General features: G+C 42.2%; 1 protein-coding gene across 1 annotated transcript in view; it reads right to left on the minus strand.

The window, feature by feature from the left end:
• slc25a26 (solute carrier family 25 member 26) overlaps positions 1–17,383 on the minus strand; it is a 56,324-nt gene extending 38,941 nt beyond the window's left edge. The window contains exons 1-5 of the mRNA XM_085456045.1: positions 17,230–17,383; positions 16,561–16,717; positions 14,275–14,393; positions 7,762–7,866; positions 6,978–7,025 (exon numbers count right to left, since the gene is read on the minus strand). Of these exons, the coding sequence (XP_085312171.1) occupies positions 6,978–7,025; positions 7,762–7,866; positions 14,275–14,393; positions 16,561–16,717; positions 17,230–17,262 (462 nt within the window). The 5' untranslated portion in view covers positions 17,263–17,383. The remainder of the gene's footprint in view (positions 1–6,977; positions 7,026–7,761; positions 7,867–14,274; positions 14,394–16,560; positions 16,718–17,229) is intronic.
• Between the last annotated feature and the right edge of the window lie 6,115 nt (positions 17,384–23,498).

Below are 23,498 nucleotides of genomic sequence, written 5' to 3' on the forward strand. Positions count from 1 at the left end.
CGTGTATATATGTCCCATACTTATGTGTTGTACGGAGTGAATCGACTGAAAGGGAACAAATAGTTATGTCTATAATTTCTGTTCCCTGAAGGAGAGGAACGAGTTACAACACAAGGTGGCCCCACTGAGCAGTTTGGCTCGGTGAAGAGCGGCCATCGAACTGAGGGATGACTGTGATGACAGCGGCTATATGTGCAGGCGGGGCCGTGCGCGTGTCATCAAACGTCATCTGCCTTAAAGGTGTGAATAAAGGTTTCTTCAGCCAGGACACGCAAGGGCGCGATATCTCATACTTATGTGTTGTACTTCATTCCTCTCCTTCAGGGAACAGAAGTTATAGACATAACTATTCAATTTAAAGTCAAAAAGCCAACTAATTTGACAAGGAGCGATAAGTTACATTTTGAATTGAACGTTACAGTAAATCCACAGGAAAGAGAGGTGGTTGGCTTTGGAAAGGAAGTGAGGGGAAAGGGGAGGAATAAGGATCTGCATCACTGGTTTTCACGAAAAAAAAAAAAAAAGTTAGGTTAACCTCTAATTATGGGGTGCTTCCTCACATCTGGCTTTTACACAGCACTGATTTATCCTTCTTCCACTCCCACAGCTCTCACTCTGTCCTGTCACTCCAGGATAAAGTGAAAATGAGACACTGGCTATATAGAGTGGATCTGATTGATGAGTTGCCTCATGTAAACATTCTTTTTCAGCAAATGCAGTAACTTATAAAGTGCTGATTGACTGCGATGGGTGTTAGAGTAATTAGGCTGTTGGGGTATTATGTCACTTAAATACCTGCTAAACTCAAGTGGAACAGGCATCCAATTCAAGCTAAATCTGCATTACAAGTATGGCTGTCAGGGGAATAATGCATCACTCTCAATCTTGTGTTATGGCACCAACATACAGAAGCACACTCCTGACACTTATTTCCTTCCACATGACATCCAAAACATAGCCATCGCTTTTCCCTCCATTCCAGACCCCCACCAATCCCACAAATACTCACAGACCGTAAGTCCCTTGCCAGGCTGTCGGCTGTGTGTTATTAGAAACACATGTGGATTACTAAAGGTTTTCTGCCTGGATTGAGACAAACATGCATAAAGTTGTGGGAAGCAAACACAGCCCCAAGACCCCGAGGGATTCACTGACTAACAAGGCCACTGTGGTCATGAATGCAGCACTTACACAGGCACTATACACCGGAAAGCTACTATAGCCGTTAAAGGCAACAGTGCCTTTTTCCTGGGAATATGTTTGACAGATGATATCGGTAATAAGTCTCAAAAATGCACAGAGTAGCCGTGCATGATGAACTGCAACCAGAATGATGGATTTCGGAGTCGTCGTCAACAGGGACCAGCGTACTTAACATAAGTGTGTGATCCATGGCTCTCAGTGGTACAGGCTTCCAATGTATCATCCTAAACAAGCCAGCAGAGAAAGCCCGGTGCTGTCCCCCAACCGAACTTAGCAAAAGCCACACGTGGGGGTCTGACAGCATGGCAGCTAACTCCTTTAGCCCTACTGACTGCAGAACTCATCAATAAGACCACATGTTGATCTAAGGAAGGTTACTGAGGTTTAGTCAGATTTGCAGCAGATGTCCTACTGCCACCTCAGAGGGACTGGATATACGAGTGGGCTGCAATACGCTACGTGCATGCCAGTATGGCTGCATTAGGAAACACAGAAGAGGAAAAATATATAGATATGATCATATTCACAAAGGCACATTGATGGGAATGACAGGTGCAGCCAGAACCGCATTCATCCGTCATCCATAATGGCAGTGGGAGGAAAACCATTATTCCCTTGAGTGACATCTATGATAAAGTGATACAAATCATCCAGCGACAAGTGGATCGCTTAAGAAGGTCATCACTCTTCTAACAAGAGTCAGCCTGACCTGGAAGCAATGCAAACAGGGGCAGGATTCAAAAAGAGTATCCCATAAGTCAAGAAAGTTGACAGTAAAGAAAGGAATGATACGAACCGAGAAATCAAGCTAAGGCCTCCAATCGTGTATTCTTTAAATTTATTTTATCAAATTCACTGCTTGTCATTAAATGTTCTGGAAGTCACTCAAAGCCTTCTGTTAATGAACTGGCACTTGCAAGGACATCCCCAACACCAATCACCTAATTTGATTGAACATATGGACGTTTCAGCTAGCCACTGGTGACAAATTAAGGTAAACACCAAATAAATCTACATCATCCTCCCCTTACTTTCTATTATCTTCTTTAATACACACTATACAGTCGTACTTTTCTTTGTAATGATAGCTGGACTTCCTGTGGAACAAACTGACTTATTTTGCACTTTTTTTCTTTAGGACATCCTTGGCTATTGGTCCTATTTTTAAATGGTTCCCTATATTATATTATATTATATTATATTATCCATCCATTCGCTTCCGCTTCTCCTTTTCAGGGTCGCGGGGGGCGCTGGAGCCTATCCCAGCTGTCATAGGGCGAGAGGCAGGGTACACCCTGGACAGGTCGCCAGTCTGTCACAGGGCTAACACACAGGGACAGACAACCATTCACACTCACATTCACTCGCACATTCACACCTAGTGGCAATTTGGATTATCCAATTAACCTATCCCCACAAGGGGATATTATATTATCTTAGTATATATTATATTAGTATATATACATATTATATGGGGTGGTCCAACTAATTGTTGACCAAAACAGTTGTAGTCAAAAGTTTACATAGACTCAGTTTGGGTAATTTAGGCTTTTCTGTTTCCAGTGGTACTTGAATGCTGCACAAAGTGGATGGAATAATGCAGGAAGACAACTACCTCTACATTTTTCAACCTCACCTCAGAATCAACAGCTAAATAGTTTAATCTTTACACAATTGTATGTTCCAACATGACAATGATCCCAAACACACACGAAAACGTCTACAATGAATAAAGCAGGGTGACACTAAACTTTTGGAAAATACTTAGAAGATCCCCAATGTCAATCCCATTATAAATTTGTAAACTAAACTTAAATGCCAAGTCAGTACCAGGAAACCAATCAATTCTGCCAAGAAAAGTAGTGACATATTTGCCCATGAAGAGTGTATGCAAACTTCTGACCACCACTGTGTATGTATAATGTAAATATACTTTGAATGTGTACTCTGACAGTTCTGACTCAAAACACCAAGATGGCAGACAACCCTCTACGGTTCCTCCATATCACAGGAGCACACGCAAACACACACATATAGCCCTTCACAGGTCAAGGATCAGATCTACTGAGGTCAACAGGCTTCTTCAGTCCTCTTAGCCCGCTCACTGATCACAGAGTAAACAGATAACACCAGCAGCTCCCATTCGCTTCTGATGTGAACCCATCGGAGCAACGCTCCATTTTATTAATTTCAAAGGCTGATAAAAGTCTTATTCTATAACTGTATAATAGCAAACAGTTATGAAATGAAAACGGCTCACACAAACAGTGCAAAACGAATCAAGAAAAGGCCCAAAATAAGTGAACACATTCATCTCACTAGTGAGCCTTCTATTTCATTTTCGAATGACAGCTTAATATTTTCCTTGGCTTAATTTCTCTTTTTTCCAGTGCACTTTCCTTCTTATTTAATCCAGTCTTGTTAAGCTTTTAAAGGCGTTGAAGTAATTTAAGAGTTGGTTTGCTCTCTGGGTCTCTGAGACTAGCGGCAGCTGCTCCGATGAGCTCCAACTCTAAAGCACAACGCAGGAGGAAGCCTTCACTCCTTTACACGTGTCACACAAATCCTACCTTTACATATTAGAGGAAAATAAACAACCTTCGCTTCTACTACCATTTCTTTTTTTCCCTCTTTTTGCTCTGTCTCAGTCATATGAGGGTATATAAACATGAGCCTCTATGGATCAGTGTGCACAGACACAGGATATAGAGTGATTCCACTTTTGAACCCACATCAAGGGTGGAGGGTGGACACAAAAAAGGGGGGGGATGGGGAGAGGGTTCTCACACACACACACACACACACACTCTGCTGTGTGCCTGTTGAGACAATTTCAACCTTAGGATTCCACCAGAGGAAGCAGCATCCACCCCCACATTGTTTCTGACAATTATAACCCAGTGTACACACCACAAGACCTGAGCTGTCAGACATGTAAACATGGTACACGCTGAGTTTCCTAAATGACCCTAGTGTGGTTACCATTTAAACGCAATTACTTAATGATCATTATGACATCAGAACACTCAATGTAACAATATATTCAAGCAGAGTTAAAGAGAACTCTGTTTAAGCTGGTCAAATTGTGGCAAAATGCGGTCTTTGGTTCATGTTTTTCTCTCATTTGTCACTTTTCTGTAGCTCAAATACAAATCAGCTCCGATTTGTATTTGATCTGTTGGTAACAGTTAAATCCCAGGTTAGCGTGTCTTTCCTTACAGCTAAGCCCTCTGCTGGAGAAGGCGGGGGGGTGGGGGGGTGGGGGGGATCGGGCAGCAGATTGAAGAGGAGATGGATAAATAGAAAGCAGAGCTGGGATGGGGGAGCCTGGATGGAGAGGTGTTTCATAAGCCCAGCTGCCAGAGCCTGTACTTTGCATTGCCAGGTCCCAGCTGCTGAAGTGGGGAAGCTTTGAGGTTGACGGAGGGGTTGTATTAAGCAAACTATATGTAATGCTGGTAAAGGGAAGTCATTCTAACACCCGGTTTTGCTTTAACTCAAATGCCTCCCCTGTCTGTGTGCTTCCTAGATTAAATGTGTTTATTAAGAGCATTCAGAGCAGACACTTTCCAGAACATAACTATAAGTGATTATATGTAGACTGGCTGTATGTCAGAGTCACTGAGACAAGGTGCATTTTACAGAGCCAGCTTTACTTACACCTGCCACTCCGCAACCCACACAACACTGCATTACTAAACACTATCTAATAACCCACTTAAGACTCAATTACTCAATATTGCCTCAGAATATGTTGGATCAGAAAAAAAAGGGCTCGATATAAAAATAAATAATTTCTTTTAAAAATCAGTAACTGCTGTGCATAAATGTCATGGAGCTGGATTGGTACTGATAGGTGAGGAGAGGGAGGAGGGGAAGTACAGATTGTGTGGAATTCAAACAAAAGTCAGGCACAAGCTTCATAAAGGCAGTACCAATCTTAACATGCCATCTAGTGGAGAAAGATGGTACAATCCAAAACCGCGCAAGTGCAGGAAATCCTGACGAAATGAGGACCACTACTACTGATGACATATAATTAGAGTCTTGATTAGACTCGGAAGATTACCCTGTGTGTTTTCATACAATGAATGCAAATGAACACACAGACAACATCAACAGCTTATGTGGGATATGGGGCAAGTGTAGTCTCTCTCAAAGTCCTGAGCAAAGTCTTGCTGGTGTTAATTAAAAAAGGTCCTTGTTTTTCTAGAGCAGAATAAAGTAATTTTTCACCGCGCTCCAGTTTCCTTCACCCCAATCTAAATCTCAGTGATTTCATGCTCTGTTCAGTTGGAACCCATAAGATGCCAACTCAGCAGAAAACTTGACAGAAAGGGTATACCGCAATAAAGATTAATGTGGTGCAAAATTAAAAAGAACTGAAATCCTATTAATCAATAATTTAGATTTAAGTTTTAAAGACAACTTTGGGCAAAGCCGGGGTGCGCTGGGCAAAAACCGCCCGTACATGTAGGCTGGCGCAACAATGACAAACGGATCACAACTGACGTGACACTTGTACTCCTTTACTCCACCCTCCAAGATGATCAAAGTGGATTCTTGCACACTGGGCGCTAATGCGATATCATACCCATCAGAAAAGGTTTCTGAAGGCTGCCTAATGAATATATAGCACAGATAGGACCTCAATTAGTGGGCCAGTGAGAGCAGGGAGGCGCCATGCCGTACCACATAAACAAACTTATCTTGACAGGGTCTCTTGGCCAAAGGAGCGAGATGGGCGGATAGCGAAGGAGGCTGAGAGAAAATGAATTACCTTCCTGACACACGTCAAAGCCAATCACCACGAAGCATCCTTTGCCGTTCCCGTGCCCCAAATCCCTGCCGCCACCGCTGCGTTTCATCTGCCAGTGTTAGTATGCACACAGGCCGTGCGCCAGCCTCCAAATGTATTCATTTATTCAGAGCCCCTCGGAGAAATCACAGTGTCTTGTTGTCCTTTTTTTCCCTGGCTGTCCAGATGGAATTTGCGTGAATAACATCAGTTTAGTGAGGCAGAAAATAAGTACAGGCTAGCACAGCAGAGGGGACTAGATTACGCCCTCACCCACCTCCCTAAAAAAAAAAAAAAAAGACAAGTGTCACCTTCATATACTTCTTTCTCCCTCTCCATTTTCTTTTTCCACTTCTATTGAAACTCAAAACACCCATACAATGCTTCCCGCAATTATTTTGCAATATCATGCACTGCAGGTGCAATTAGGCAGAGGATCATGAATCAAAGAACTAGAGCTGCTTTTTTTTCTCCATTACAAAAAGGTGAGTGCCTATCAAGGGAGTTTAGCCCAGAACTCATTTATCCTTGTTTTGTTTTGCATTTATAACCAGAGTAATTGAATTAATTAATCAGATTTAGCTCTAAAAAGGAGAGCACACATCTTGTGCAAGTAATTGACTGAATTGAAAGTGAGGGAGGAAAAAAGAAAATCTGTAAATCAATACTACAAACTTCAATCCAACCCCAGAGAAATTAAATTGTCTTCAGTCACAAGCGTGGAAAGCCTCAATATCTGTTCAACCTATCCAAAAAAATCCACCACACATCTTTCAAAGAGCTGAGGAGCTGTTTTTAGTATTGATTTCAATATGATCTGTATGACATACTTTGTAATTACCTGGAACTAAACTTTACCAAAGACAGACATAAGTGCAGGATCTGCTGTGGAACAGGTACTGATGATGGTATCAACAGTGGATGACAGACACAAGTGAGCGACTGAGTGTGAAGTTAACCCGTGAATGAAACCTACCTCTCTGAGAACCGTACTGCCATATCCTCTGTACAAGCCTCGAACCCCCTGCCCCGAGAAACAACAGGAAAAAAAATGTTTAAAATCTAATTTTTGCTTTAATGCACATCAGTCAATGAACAGATAAAGCACTTGTATAATTCATCTGTGGGAACAACGTTTATTCAGCTTCTTCACAGATTATAGCAGCACATAACTGCTGAGAGCTGTTAGGGTTAAGGCGCTGGTATGCTCCAACCAAAGCACTTGTCTTAAACCCCCCACACCACACCCACCCAACATCATAATGTTTAGATGGGAGCGGCAGAGTCTAACAATTTATTACAATTTATGAAATCAGTGACCCAACATCCACACCCATTCAGAACAGTGATTGGTGGATCTGATCGGTACATCTGGCTCAAAGCAGAGGGGACTTCAGAAACTTAATTTACTTATATGTTCAAACATATGAATATGGACAATATACTCATTTAAATCTTCCCCACCTTGATCTGCTACCTTTTGGAACTACTATCAACACCTCAGCCTTGAATCATGGCTTCACATGAACTAGCAGTACACTTCATTACTTGTAAACTCACAGTGCGAGTACTTTAGTTCTGGATTTCAGATAAGTTTGCTTTTTGATAATCTGCTTGCATTTCTTGGCAACAGGCTTGTTTTCATCAATGGCCTCAGATCCCATATCTCAGCAGCGTTACTGATATGAACGACAGCCAAAAATCACACACACATAAACGCAAAATTAATGGCCAAAAACGAGCTTCTGATTGCCACATACCTCTTCTCTAAGAGTAGCCAGCAGTATGTTGTAGGTAGAGGATGAGAGGGAAGCTTGGGCCCTCTGTTTGACCACCTCTGTGGGTACCCGGATCAGACACGCCACCTACAGGATGAAAAAACAAAACATTAAAGGCCTGAATTTGTAGTTGTTGTATTACACTATACTTTCATTTTATAGACCCTTTATATCCATGTTATGCTTAATTGGAGGTTAGGAAACCCACATCTTTGTGTGCGCACATACCCACGCCACTCCCCTAGATGCCCTTTTGCTGTACATGATATCACCTTCTGTATGTTTCTGCTACGTGGCAGGTGGCCATGATGTGGCACGGCTCGAGGAGAGCAATTACATGAAGCTGGCAGGCTAACGACTGCTTTAGTTAGTGCGCAACTGGGCCAATTAACAAACTGGTACACAGAGCGGACATGACACCAGAGCAACAGTTGTCATGTTCGCAAAAGGTCATCAGGCTGACTGTGTATCTGTGTCCAAGGAACATGCTACCGTCAAACACCCTGATAGATCCAGACACGCATGCACACCCCAGCAGCCACACTCCCTGCTCAAGTCCCAACCCATCCACCATATGTCAACAAAAATATGGACTGCCAACAGCTAGTGAAGACAGACATGAATATTTATGCTTCATAACTCCCATGGTCCGAAAGGCAAGGAGAGGCAGGCAGGCAAGCACAGCTGCCCACCTGGCGGCTTGATTTCCCACTTATCCTGCACCGGAGTGGAAAAACCGGCTAACAGCAAGCAATCTTTGAGAGCGATTTGTGAGCCCCCCCCCCCCACCCTACTGTGACTTCCCTTAGTCGCACAGATGCCAGACGCCACAGCAACACCAAGCTAGTAGGATAGCAAGGAGAGAAGGAATGTTAGAGGCAGTGTATTAAAGACGCTTCCCGTTTTGCTCCTTTCCCAGTTCAGCTGTCGCTATAGTGATTTAGCATTTGGGCTCTTTAGGCTCTTTTGGGCCATACCCTGTAAATAAGAAGGCAAAGATACACCGCAAGCTGTTAAAGGGTTCTGGTGGACACTTGCTCTCTCTGTCGTCTCTTATTTTTCTGTACTGCTATAATACCTGCTGACTGTTGAGCAACAGATGGACCAATTCTCAACTTTGTTTTGACTTTCACTACATCATGTTTTCTGCAGGCTACGCAAGTTGTTCCTCTTTTCAGCACACAGTGAACACAGCAGCCTTAATCTCCATACATAACAGCAAAAACAAACGACTTGAATGTGCCTCTATAATTCTGTGCAGGCTGCTGGTGTTTCACATCAGTGTGTCCAGCTGCAGCACAACCACGGAGCAACACTACCACCAAGTGCCCAAACTCGCACCTGCATGACCCATTCGCAACAACTGAGCTTGCTGCATCTGCCTCTGAGATCTCATTTACCCTCCCCCTTTGGTCAAGTTAGAATTTCTAATACATTGTACATCATGTTTACCCCAAACCAACTCTCCAAAGGAGCAGAAAACAGCAGCTAAATGGAAAGAAAGTGGCTATGACAAGTAATTACTGATGTAATTGGCTGGGGGTTTGGACTTAAGATGGCCTTTTCCTTTCCTGTCACTGCAGCGAGGAGGCCAGAATGAGACACAGATTACACCAAATAAATGAGGAACATTGTTTATTTGGGAGTAATTTGTGCAACTAGAGGTGGCGGCGATGATGCTGAGTGGATAAAAGATCGAGTGTGTGGTCTCCGAGGCTATTTCAGATACAGTATCAGAAGCGGCAGCAAACGAGGGAGGGAAATGAGTGACGCTGAATGAGGACACAATGAGGTATGGCTGGGATGAAGGAAATCTAAATAATGGCTAGAGATGCGGAGGTAATATCTCATCGGAGAGCAAGCGAGATACAAAGAAATCAAAGCAGAAAAAGAAAAAGAAAGGAGCACAGAATCAAGAAGGGGAACGAAAGCAAGCATGCAAGCATTCAACACTTTCCTCCAGCTCGTAAACTTATTAGAAATCTGTTGGTAGCCTTTTAAATTTCTGCTACCATTTATCTTTATTTACAAGCTGCTGGATATGTCAAGCAGCCTTCATTAGGAAGCTGCCTGTCTGTGTTTGAAGCTCTTCAGTTTGGCCTGTTGTCGTTAGTCCAAATGACAGAGTATGTTTTCTGTTTGTAGTGAAAGTCCAGCACTCAGTCATGGGAGAACCACAGTAAGGGATGGGAAATTAGCAGAGACTCGTAGCACATTAGAGTCATTAAATCCCTCCATCCGGCAAGCCTTTGCCCCCATGCCTCTTTTACCACGTCTGGCCATCAGGACACGGTGGTCGGTCAGTCGGGACCGGGATTGCCGTTTGGCACCATAGCAACAACAGGTGGGAAAACATATAGGCTGTAATAACTGCATTGGGCCTAACTTATTTGGATTTATTCATCATTAAAAAACAGTGCGATCACCACCAAGAAACAAGATTGCCCTTTTGTGGACAATAGTAAATTTTAATCTTTTTTCTTTGTTGACATTTGGCTGCAACTATAGTGCAGTTAACACAATATAAAAAATAAAAAACAAACAGTAAGAGTGCCTTGAGCTGCCCTTTCAAAAAGACAATACTGTCTGTAACCACTGTTTCTTTGGATTTCATTATACTTCAAATGCATTACAGTATCGCAAAGGATAAAGTAAGCAAGGAAAATGGAAGAAAGAAGGAAGATGGAGAAGAAAAAGGTCATGGAGAAGAAGGGTAGAGATGTCTCCAAGTCTGAAACAACAGCCAATAAATCACAGAGCGTGGCGCTCCTCGAAGGCGATGCATGGATTATTTCTCAGAGCCAAGTTAAGTGGCTGCCAGTTTCTCCTACCTCCCTCCCAAAAAAAGAAACTCCTCCCTTGTGCTCCCTCCTTCTCAATGTCCCCCCTATCTTGTCATGTCACACTGTATTTTCCAGTACATCCTCCCACAGATGTGTGGCAGTAAGAGGGTGTGGGGAGGGGGGGTTATAGATGCGAGAGAAGCCTGCTGCCTGGCCTTGACAAATGAGCTTTCAGGGCAGACGTCGAGCGAATGGGAATGAAGATAAATCTGATCTAATGGCTGGATAACAGCCTGCTAGAGCCTGACAGACGCCATCAGCTTACACATTCTTTATGGGAGCGTCCCACCACTGCGGTCGCACAAACACCGAGGTGTTTGTGGCAGTGGGGATTTTCTCTCATTGTCTCGACCCTCTCGAGTTCTTTCTCTCTACAACTCTCTGTCTGTCTGTTATTGCCTGCAGGTGAATGCAGTGGTAACTAGGTTAATATAGACACTTGAAGAGTAAGATTCAACAGCTCTAGTAAATTTCTGGCTTCGTCCACAAAGACTGTGCACTTGTTAGACCAAAGGATTTTAATTCCACTATCATACGTTGGTACAGAATAAAATCTGAGCAGCAAACTCCCTTTGGTATGGCTATAATAGATTTAGTCTACATTTATTAATAAGATATTGCTAAGTCAAGCACACAATCCACTGAGCTTGGACATCAAAGTCGCAAAGCAATAAGTGCCCGTAAAACATCTGTAGTGAACGTTGTGGAGTGGAAACAGTTGGTAAAACACACTAGCCTCCTGGGGGAAAGGATCGTAGACTGAGTGGGTTAGAGAGGGGAAGTCAGGCGAGGACCAAATAACAAGTTGCTTCTTCTTTAAGTTGTGTGTGTTACACAACTGCTGCTCTGGTCTCCACAAGAGAAAACGAGAAGGAGGTAGAGCAATAAGGAAACAATCAAAGCGAGTCACTCTGATCTACAGTCGCCATCCATCCCACCATCTTAACTGCTTACTAAAGTCAGGCCTGTTTGTAAAGAGGGAAAAAAATGAAGATTGATTAGATCTGGTTAAAGATAGGTGGTCATTACGATCTGTTTGACATATTACATTTGGATGAAAATGGGGAAGCTGCACAGTTTTCATAAAATCTGTTTGTGAAATATTTTCCTTGATCCCTCAAAATTTTCCTTTGGCAATTTGTTGCCTAATGTCCTTTTTATTTGTGGCTTAAAGGACAAAAACATTTTTAGCACACTGTATATTAAATTATAGCACATATAAGTGCCAAAATAGAAAATAAAGTCTTGTGTGACTGTGTTCACTGTGTTTTTCTGTCACCCATCTCACACACATCTGACAGAGCTGATGTGCTTCTGCTTTAACCTGTTGCCTGGCACTGACTCATAAAACATTTGGACAAGTGAAAAACACACCTAGCTATGATTGGCCAGTTATGATATAATCTCAGCTCAGATGAGATGGACTATTAAAAAAAGGAACTTTGGATGAAACCAAGTGAATAACGTAAGATTCAAGTGACCCTGTCAGCAGATAAGAATTGGGTTTTATTTTATTACACTGGTTATGGCCTGTGTAAGGCCATGACCAGTGTAAGGAGAAGAAAGAACAGTCATGAACATTCAAAAGGAGAAAAACTACAGGAGAGAATCGACAAAATCAAACTAAATGCCCACAACATTATATACATGAGGACTAGAAAATAAGGAAGGGTCAGTACATCATGGGAAGTCCTACAGCAGCCATAGCAGCCTAATTAACGGATGGCTTCAAGTTTACTTATCAAGACCAAACTATAAATTCAATTAAAAAGAAAAGATTTATGCTCATCATAAAAGTAAAGAGGGTGTCTTGTCTCCTGAAGCTAAATAAAAGAGTGCTAAAGTAAGTCAGATACACCTCTCATGAAACAAAACTTCAGGAAGTGAGGATTACCAGAATGTTTGTTAATCACGCATTTTCTGCTGCCTGTGTTATTAATTATTTTCTTGGCAAATACTAAGAAAAGTAAGAAATTGTCACCACTTCTGTCAGACACTCAAAACAAGACTGTTATAAAAAGTCATTAGCACCTACTGAGACAAAGAATCATATTTGGCTGCTGTTGCATCACAGTGCAGAAGTTTAGGTCTTGTATCTAACTCGGGGCAGCACTAGGGTAGGCCTTTCATGGCTAAGCCTGAAGATTAGCCTCTTTGAACAAGACGATCTCAGCTGGCAGAATGCAGGAGGATACCGCCCCTGCTCTGCTCGGCTCCATTCTGTGGATTTGTGCCTTTGATGTGCTCAAATCCACAATGAGGTTAGAGGTAGTGGCAACCTCTGCCTGACCTTTCACATTCAACTTGACTGTAGTTTACATAAAAAACCTGAAAAAAACGTTCTGATTGTTAAGTGTTAAACACATACGGTAACCCCAATAACTGATACACTAATTCTGAGAACTAGGGGAAGATTTGCTAATCTTCGAGTATCATTATGTCCTCTTGCGAACACTGTGAGGCCTGAAAAGTTTAGAGACTCCATCTAAAAAAGGCAAAAACTTTTCCCTGATCCAAGTTTGGCTACAGACTTCTGTAAATTAAAAAAACAAAAACAAAACAAAACAACTTGTGTAGCACCGCGCTGTTCTCTGTGCTTTGCCACACTCGGATCGCTTCCTCCGGAAGTTCTGTTCTGTAAGCGCCTTAAACGACCCGCGCTGGATCTCTTCCACCAAGTCAAAATGTCAAACTTTCAACTTGAATTTCATTCTGGGAAAGAGGAAGAAACATCTGCATGATGCATCAGATCAAGCTGCTCCTAGGAAACTCTCCCACTAGAAGGCTTGTTGGGCTCTAGGTCTTAAACCATGATGCCATGCTTCGCTCCGTTCTTGCAGAACAGGCTCAGTCTCAGAACTTTCTGATCGCACCTCGTAGGTAACCTAAAGTACAGTGAACAACCTGCCATGTGGAATAATCCCATTTCATAAACATGCAAAACCTGGCTAAATTACACCATTCCAAAAGCCATGAATACTGAATGTCTAGCATTTTGCAGACAGCCTAGGGTATACCAAGGGGGGCATCCTATTTTCCATATCCCCCATTTCATGCCAGTGTGAATACCCATGGCCCCCTTATGGCTCAAATCCTGCAGTTCACTACAAGTGACTGGGAGAGGATTCGGCTGAGGAAATTGCGCTGCTTCTCATTGGTTTCAAGCGTGAATTCCCCAGACTAAATTGTCAGAGTCTGGGGTACTGAGATGGGAAAGTAGATGAATCAATAGGCAGTAATGAGGTCTTATTTACCCAGCTGGTTGAGAGAACTGCTGGGACAGTACCGAGGAAGCCCCCTTAACTCACCCAGCTGGACCTTGAGGCCTACAGCCAAAACCAGATACTCCCTCCCCAGCTACTCCATTGAAGAGCGGTCTACGAAATTTAAAAGGCGAAAACATTAAGAGACATGCCATTGGTTTTCATTTGGGACATACATTGGTGGGAAAGAAACAACAAGGGCAAGAACACAGAAGAGCAAAAATATGCATGTAAAGACAGCTGGCCTTCTAAAGATGGAAGTGCTGGGAATCATTTAGACCAACAAAAGAATACAAATGACTCAACAGTTTACTGCCAGAGTGAAACAGGGATAGAAATCCACATGAGAGGAGACAAAGGATGGGAGAATGAGGGACAGGCTGACTTACTACTTCTCCCAGGGAGGCGGCCAGCATGTGAGTGACAGGTGCCACATGTGGTAATGCAAACACTCCACCGGTGCCGAGAAGGGCCTTTGTGTATTCGTAGGTGACGAAGAAAGCAGCGGCTGAAACCAAGCAGAACCACAGGCGTTTAAGGCCCATTAGTCAACCAGCATAGAGCAATTAATATCCCTCACTACCACTGACAGGGGAGGAACTGAGGTGTGTGTGTGTGTGTGTGTGTGTGTGTGTGTGTGTGTGTCTGCCTGCACTTAAACCCAAAGAAAGTTAACACATTCTGCAAAAGTATACAGATGAAATCATCAAAATCACTCTACTCTACTCAAATAAAGAGATGCTTATTGTATTTCCAATTTCTGACTGTGAGAGTGGTAGACATGCAGAAAAAACATACTTTCTTTAAACTGATGCTCAAATATTAGGTACGTTGGAGCTGCTACCCTGTAAGACTGTGCTTGGCACCTTCTCAAATGCTCTCCTTGACCAGGATGCTGCCTGTGTGGAAAACACTAAGCTACAGTTAGAGAGGTTTACATCTATAGGCCCTTTATAGACCACTTCAACTACAAGGCAATTCAAAGTTCCCAAATTAAATCCTAAGAAAACAAACAGATATAAAAGGGACATTTAAATAGGATTGTAAAGCAAAATAATTGATCGAAATGCTAAAAGGAGAGCATCATTTAGTTTAAGGTTCCAGTGAATTCAAATAATCACTAAATTTTCAGAAAGCTACAGTGTTATTTGTGGTAAATTCTTTGAGTGCATGGTTAATTTGCTGCAGCTCAACGAATAAATGAATCAGCTTCAGTGTTATTAATGTTACTTTTTTCAGCAACTGTTTAAAGGAGTAACAAGCAATTGGCAGCACTTAAAGTTGTGAGAAAAGCACAAGTGCATTCCATGGAGATTTTGAAGGGTTTTTTTTTTAACATTTGATCCTCTTTGAAGCAGTGACTGTAGAAAAAGTTAGAAAGCCTGAACACAAACACTACGAATATGCAAAAAACACGCGATAACCTTAAATGAATGTCATGTTTTTAATTCCGCTCCGGACTCGTGAATCTCAACCCAGCAGCAGCGGTAACGTTTGCACGTCCTCTCCCGTTAATGCGGCAGGTAAATAATCAACTAACAGTGCATATTATGTTAGCGCGATCTGCCTTATTACAAAACCTGCCATTACTGTGCATTTAGGTGACCATGATGAGAGAGACAGACAGAGTCTGGCTCAGATGCTGGCAGTTCTCACTGCAGTCTACCGTTAGTGTCTCCTTTCAGGCCAGGATAGACGAATGTCACCGAGCAGTGACTAAGTTTGTGGTCAAAGGCTTGAACCCATTTGCCACAGCAGATGCCCCCGATTTTCAGTAAGTGAATGTGTTTAATTGTAGGCAGGGACATTACTGGATATTCTTGTGTAATTGCTACAGAATAATTTATGTTATACTTTGTTATTGCTACAGAAGAATATTTATTTTATTATTTTACATTTAAACATTTTTTTCCTGGGGACCCTGTGACACCCCATTGAAGAGCCGTAGGCTGTGGATCTCTTAAGATCTCACTGTTGGGTTTGTAAGGCCATGTTACTCCTAAATTTCTATCTTGTTCGAAGAGAAGATATAAAACAAAGTTCTAAGCTAATCGAAAATGCCAATACTGATAGATTAACAAAAAACTAATATCGACTGACAATATCGGCCCACTGAAAAATCAGCTGGCCTCTTATCAAACTAATCTGATTGTGAACTACCAAACTAAAATATCCAACCAGACGTCTATCAGAAGAGCAAAATAAGGTTATGTGTGAACGGTAAAAGATTATACTACCAAACAGGTAAGTTCTGTTAAATGCTGACAGGTGTAGGAAGTGTAGGAAAAGATATGTTCCAAAACAACTCATGACCAAGACATAAGCTATGATTGCAGTTTGGAAGTTTTTCTTTTTGTTGTTGTTTTAAAAAAAAAAAAAAATTAGATATATGTTGCTGTCATTTCTGGTTGCATTACTCAGTAATCCCTCCATATACATGGACACAGAATCAGGTGAGATTAAGGTAGATTTTTTTTAATATGAGATATAATTTTATATCTTCTTCAAGATGAATGAGCTGAATAAGTCACGGTGTAAATATTATTATTATTTACACCGTGACTTATGTTTACAGATACACAGTGAGACACTGACAGAATAACACAAGAACAGAAATAATGCAAACAATAGTTCAGAGGGAATACATATCCAGCTGTCACAATTTAACATCATACCACTGGGGAAGGAGCCGACAGCAGCAGATGGGACTCCGGCGTAGATGCCCCTAAAGCCTCCAGCCTTGTAAAAGCCCTGCTGACTCTGAAGTCTGGTCTTTATTGTGTCGAGTGGAAACAGGGTCAGATCCACACACATCCCCGCACAGCCACCTGCCTGCGGTGACAGTCACATTGTGAGATGTACAGTAATGCTGCAACACTCACCCACTGTCCACTTAAGAAACAGAAAACACTGCTATATTGTCACGTTAATGTCTAGCAAATATTTAACTGCAAAACAAGGAGAGCTGAGAAATGTTGGTTGTGTCTGTAAGAGTTCATTTAAAATCGACTCTTCAAGGTCGGTTCAAATCTCCACAAAACTCCAACCGAAAACAGACTGGCTAGAAGATTAACTGAAGTTTATCAATTTATATTTATCTATATATTTATATTTACATTATAATAACGTTTACATATATTCATTTCAGTACCGTTCTTTTATTTTCTCGAGCTAAATATAAAGCGTCATGGACTTTTACCTGTTCAAACAGATTTCATTATACTGTCTGAACAACAAGGAACCGGCAAAGTGGCGTTTTTTAATCCAGATATATGAGAGGGGGGTTAACAGCTTATATTTGTCTGTATTTAAAGTACGACTCTGTGTAAATAAAATTATCTTACCACCAGAGACGCCACGAACTCTCGCCTCTCCATGTTTCCGCTCTCAAAGCTGCCCTTGTGGTCTTTTAGCTCTTAAAAATGCAACTGCTACACATTATCTGACACTTCAGTGAAACCAAATCATGCCTGTGAAGGACGCAGCCATCTTGGTTAAATTACTTCCGCATTGCGTCACGACGCATATGACGTCGACCGCTTGAGCCGAAGCTTCACGTGCGTGTTTGTTTTTCGGAGAGTGTCTGAACGAGAGGGAAATAAAGCAGTAAGACAGACTCTCTGACTGTAACATGCTCTATAACAGTATAATATGTGCCTTTTAATACCTGTGGTGTCATTTGATGAGTTGTGGTAAGTCCTCCACGTGTTTGAGGCTCTGAGGTGTTTGAGGGATGCTGTAAAATTACTTAAAATTATAAAAATTTCCCCACTTTTTGATAGCTCGTTTCTATATTCTGGCTAGCAGATTGGCTCCTGCTGGCCGTTATTGCCTGCTTAATTGAGGAATATCTAAATATTAAAATAATTAAAGACTAATTGAAACAAAAACATACTCTGAAAATGTCAGATAACTCTGACAAACAGCTTGGCGCGTTTGGAGGGGAAAAAAGCGCAAACGCAACAGCTGTCCTCGTATGATGGCCATTTTGAGAGGTAATAGTAGGTAGACTACGGTGCTGCTAATCACATTAATTAAAGTTCTGTTGTAATTAGTGTGATTACTAACACATGTACGAATTCATATCAAAATGACTGCAGGGAAAAAGTTCGAGGCTTTAAAAGAAACGTGGTTACAGCTGGGTGACCATGTGTGATTGTCTGTAAGAAAGCTGTAAAATGTGACGATTTGGACCTTTAGCTCAGATGAAATGAACACCTGACAAATAGTCATCATCTACAGCCTAAGTGGATGATTGCAGGTTTGCTTTTTCCCATAAGAAATAAAGAAAAAGGGAAATTGCTCTGTCCTCAGCTCCCCAGAACGCTGCTCAGTCATTATGATGACCTGACAAAAACACAGATGAACTGGTGGCTAATTTAAGCCACCCTAATGTGGTTTGAAAGTGTGGCACAAATCCTGTTTGATCTTTTTAATCAGACCACATAATATGTGCTAGGGAGCAAATAATTTGAGACCTATCTTCACACACTCGTGTTGTCATTCTGTGTCTGTATGGCCTTGTATTATTGCACCCTGCTTCTCCCTTGTGGTGCCCGTGAGTGAGTGAGTACGCTCAGGTGAGTGTGTTCTTTTCCAGTGGCACGTCGACTGGGTTATTTATGGGCTGCTGTCAGCCAGGCAGCGCCTCCTATTAGGGAAGAGCAGGCGAGGGGCCACCACCTCTTTATTCAGCCCGGACCCAATGATGTCTGGGCTGGGTGCGCCCAGTTTGAAGCTCGGCGTGCGCCATCCATCTTGTTGAAGGTGGTCTCACTGGGATCCCATTGGATGAGAGCCCCAGCTGGATCTGGATGGACTTGTTCTCTTCATCCATGGGCCTGAGGATGGCAGTCGCACCACTTACTCTTTCCTTCTTGTGCTTATGTTGTCTTGATGGAACACTTTAAAAAACATGATGAATGTGTAAGTTGTTTTTTTTTTCATTTTTTTAAATTCTGGATTTCATTTCCACAATTAAGATGTGAATGATATCCTGTATTTTGGGGATTTTCACCTCACAGCCTAACCTGGGGGACTGAGGTGAGGGACAACAAAAGTTGGTTGTCCCTCACCTCAGACAGAACCTAATCTCGGTTCTGCCTGAGTCTCCAACCACAGTTTTCCCTTCTGTAGCATTAGAAACTAGTTTGGTTTTAGGACCGCAAATCTCCAACCAGATACATTTCGGTTTGAGGCAGACAAGAACTTAGCAACGGCCTGCGCCAGTATGCTCCATGTTTCTCGATAAAAACAGTGCGAGCAGGAGGTGAATTTCTCCATAGGAGTGGATGCAAAAGCTAGCGGCAGGATGAGAGTAGGAGCGCTCAGTTACCCCCGTGTAAGGTCAATGAGAATCACCCAGAGTCTGGGCAGATTTGCAGGGAGCACCATTGATCTTGACCCACTCAGAGTATGATCTCAGAGATAAAAGGGAGGAGACGAGAGGGGAACTTATTCACTGTCAGCCACAAGTCAGCAAAGGGCACTTCTAGCCCGCAGGCTGTCTTTAAAAACTGAAGGGCAAAAGTACGGAGGATTAAGCCACGAGGTGGGGAGGGAGAGAAATGCAAGCAGCCATGAGGTTTATTGCAATAACACAGAGCTAACATCTATTGGTTTCACTCCCCTTTAGAGGCGTGCGCCGGTGACAGCCAGAATGAACTCTGAGTCAAAAGGTTATGTGACTTGCACAGGTGAGAGGCTGCTCAGAGTTCCAGCTGAAGTTTTATATACTTTTTCTTGCTTCTGTGTGCGTGTGCGAGGTTTTTTAGACAGGACAGGTTGCTTACATTTTAATAGTTTAAATAAATTTTCATTTCAAATGCCTAGCTTATTCTTTGGACACTGTTATGGAACAACAGTTGTCTTCTTTTCTTGGATGTAATGTGAGAAAGCACCATCTGTAATGGTCGCTGTTTGAGAGCTGAGAGAAACACACATCTTGACTCTGACACGGTGCTTTTATTCATGAGGCGGCAAGGTGAGCTTCAGCCCAAACATAGCTCCTGCTCATTAGCTGGCCTAACATTTGCATCATTAGGACACCACAACAGCAGGGGTAGAAAGAAATGCGACTAAGCACCTTTCGTATAACTCTTTGTTTTTACTCTCGGGATGATAGGCTACATGAGCCTGTGACAGGGTGGGGTGGGTGAGAGGTGTTGATGCTCTAAATGAAGAGAGGAGGGGAGGTGAGATAAAGGGAGCAAAGGAGAGGAGAAAGGTTAGAGAGAAAGTGGAGCATAAAAGAACATTCATTATAAATTCACTGAATCGACAAGCTGTCAGGCTGCCCCGTGTCCATGCTGCATTTAAGTGTTTGCTAAACTACTGACTCCTGCGTTACACACAAAACTTTTCCTTCCTTATCGCCTCTGGACACATCCCTATCACCTGTTTCTGCACCACGCTTTGTGTTTTGACCCCCCTAGAGCCTTGCAAAGCCATGTCATCATCCCATCTTTTCCTTCCTATTTCTCCCCCCGTCTGCTTTCTCATCCCTGCCGGGCCACCAGCGAGCTGCCTGTAGCATATTGATCCCATGCTTTGCTCCTGCCAAAAGACAGACGAGGCAGAGAACGGTCGACACCTTCTTTTCTGCAGAAGCAACCGTGCCAATGATTTCAGTGGTTGATATTGATTGTTGTTATCAATTTTACCACGGCGCACACTGTGCATTTGTTATCGTTGGGTCAGCATGTGCAGGTAAACTGAGAGAAGGGCTGTCACACCAAGTGACCTGTGATGGATTTGGATTGGTTGGAAGGTGTGTAATCACCCTTGCGTTATAGCTGTTCAGTGGCCACAGTCAAAGCATCACCTGTCAGGGCCATGTTCAGACTTTGCAGATAAAATCTTTGTCTAAAACCTTGTTTATACAGCAGAATGACTACAGTCGTTATAAACGCATGAGTTCTGCTCTTCCAAGTTGTCTTAGGTCCTGCCCAGTATCTGATCAAGTTAGGTTGCTACTTGGCTAATTTTGTTTTAACTTATGAGAAAGCTTAAGCCTTGAGACCTTTAGTGCAACACATGCAGGACTAAGCCACTCTAACTTTGAGTCAGTCTTATCTCTTACGCAATCCCTGTCAGCCTCAGCTACACTTTGTGCTTGGTGCAAGCAAATGTGCTATACTTCCCAGCTGTTTACCATCGGCATGGTTGTATCGTCACTGTGAGCATGTTGACATTAGCTCAAATCACCACGGATGATTTTTCATACTGAAAATTATTTACATTGTTGGCATTTTGACTTTTAGTATCATTAGTCTGCAGCACTTGTTTGCTCTGCTTATGTACAAAAACACAGATTCATTACAATTTATTAAGTTATTCTTTTCATCTTCATTATATCACTGTAGATGTATATATCTGTTATTGTATATTTTACACATGTTGGTATGGGATATTGTATTTGTTTTAAATGTTATATACTTATGTGGTATGTGTATTTTGACTTTTGTTGCCATGATGCCAGGTCTCTCTTGGAAATGAGATTTTTAATCTCAATGAGGTACCCTGAGCAGTTTATATAATAAGTTTCATCCACATTGATTAAGTCGTGTAGGAGGAGTAAGGGAACAGACAGCCACACATATATATGACTGTTTTGGGTCCAGTTTTGACTTCCTGGAGGCTGTAAACATATAAACATTTAACTTTTATTTTATTTATTTATTTATTTTAATATCAAGATTGAAACTTGACTAGGACAAACCCCTTAAATTTTGTGCTTTACTTTCTTGGTGCCTCACAGTCAATCAGAGTGCTATTGCATATAATAAATAGCACATCATAACATCTTTTAATAAGTTCTTTAGGAGAATCTTGTAGTTGTCTTAATGCAGCCCACTTGGTTTCTTCCTTTGGTTTTCATGTAGTAGTGTGCAGCTGTAAATGTTGAGAAATGGGAGGAAGTGTGATCTCAGAGAGACGCCAACAGCCTGAAGTTTCCTAGAAGAAATTTGCTGAGTGGAAAAATGAAAACTGAAAAGAAAGCCACGAAATTACCTTAAAGAATATATGGTATCTATTCATCACAACTAGTGTGGCTGAATTTCCCCCTCTGCTGGTATTAACTGACTGGCTTTTTGCTGTTTTGGCTCATAGTCACAGATGACACTTGCATTTGTCATTGCCTGAGCGTATCGAGGGAGAAGGTGAGAGCATCCAGACTAGCTCGTGGTACTTGGGAAAATGAGTCACAGCAGCTTTGTTTGCAGCATACTTTTTCCTTTGATAAATATGTCCACCAAGTCTCAATTCTTTATAATTCTACCAGCTGCTGGCTCTTGCATTTCCTATTCAAGCACACCTTTCTTCTCTGCAGTATGGACTGCACACATAAGAGATCAACAGGGTCACTGGATTTCATAACAGTCAGATTGAACATTATTAAAACACAGATATTTCCACCCTTTCTCTGCTTTCTACAGCGCATTATTCTCCTTCACTACTAAAAAGTAAATAATAGTGAGTCAGCCACGTATTTACTAACGCAGTCTTTGCATTTTCCTCTAAATGGCCCTCTAGTGGCTGAAGCCCCTAAAGTGGAAAAAACAAGAACAGAACAAGTCTGGAAATAAGATATACCTTTGTGGTGCATTAAGCCATAATGGACTCATTAGCTACTCCCTCTTGAGGGATTAAGAAAACACACACACACACACACACAGGTGATGCTGACAAACTAGTTCATACATGTGTTACTTCTAAGCTGAACTTATTCAATATTATCAAACTAAAAGTTCCCTGAAAAGCCTCCAGTTGATGTGTGGCCTGCCGATAGGCCGCGCCGTGCCAGAAACAGACCAGATGTGACCACGAACAGAGGATTTCATCTTCTCTGGCAGTCATGCCCTTCAGGGAACTGCAGATGGATCAATAATACCGGTCCCCCGTCTCAGCCAGAATGAGAAGTCTTGGAGTGGCTGTTGTAGAAAAAGCATGTACAAAACCATTCACTTTTTATGGATCGATTCAGGACACGCACATCAAATAGGAGCAGAGCGCTGGGATAGTGTGCACATGTGCATCCGTGCATGCCCGCCATACTCTGCGTAGGCCTCTCTATCACCTCTGTTGGCCAATGAAGATAGAGAAGTTGGATTACAATAAAATATGCACAAACATGCTTGTCAATCCAGTTCTATCTGTTCTGACTGCGGGGCCTGATAGAAATCTGCTCTCATGCAGCCCCTGTCAGACTGACATTTGATTCATCCCTTCATGAGCTTACACTCTGGCTCCAATTTAGTCACATGAAAATCATTTTCATGCTGTTGAAAAACTCCTAAAGAGGCCTATTATCTGGACACAACAGGAGAGATGACACTTTGACGTCATGTGGCCTTCTCTTCTCACCACATTCACCTTAGGTTACATTGAGAAACTTTGCGAGGGTCTAGAAATTAGAGTGTCATCTAAACTGTGATAGTGATCAACTCTTCACCCGGCTGCAGACAGTGATTATGATTCAGCAACACAAATGTTACATCAGATTGTCCTCTGCCTGCAAATGATGACCTTTAAATAGCAGAGTGAGCGCTAAGGGAGAAGCTAACCTTTAGTTTTGAATAACATCTGGACAGCTTGGGGTGCTTTACTACAG

This window comes from Copadichromis virginalis, linkage group LG5 (genome assembly GCF_057382275.1).
Source record: "Copadichromis virginalis isolate Kocher_CV1m ecotype Utaka linkage group LG5, C_Virginalis_male_GT1.1, whole genome shotgun sequence".
Classification (NCBI taxonomy): domain Eukaryota; kingdom Metazoa; phylum Chordata; class Actinopteri; order Cichliformes; family Cichlidae; genus Copadichromis; species Copadichromis virginalis.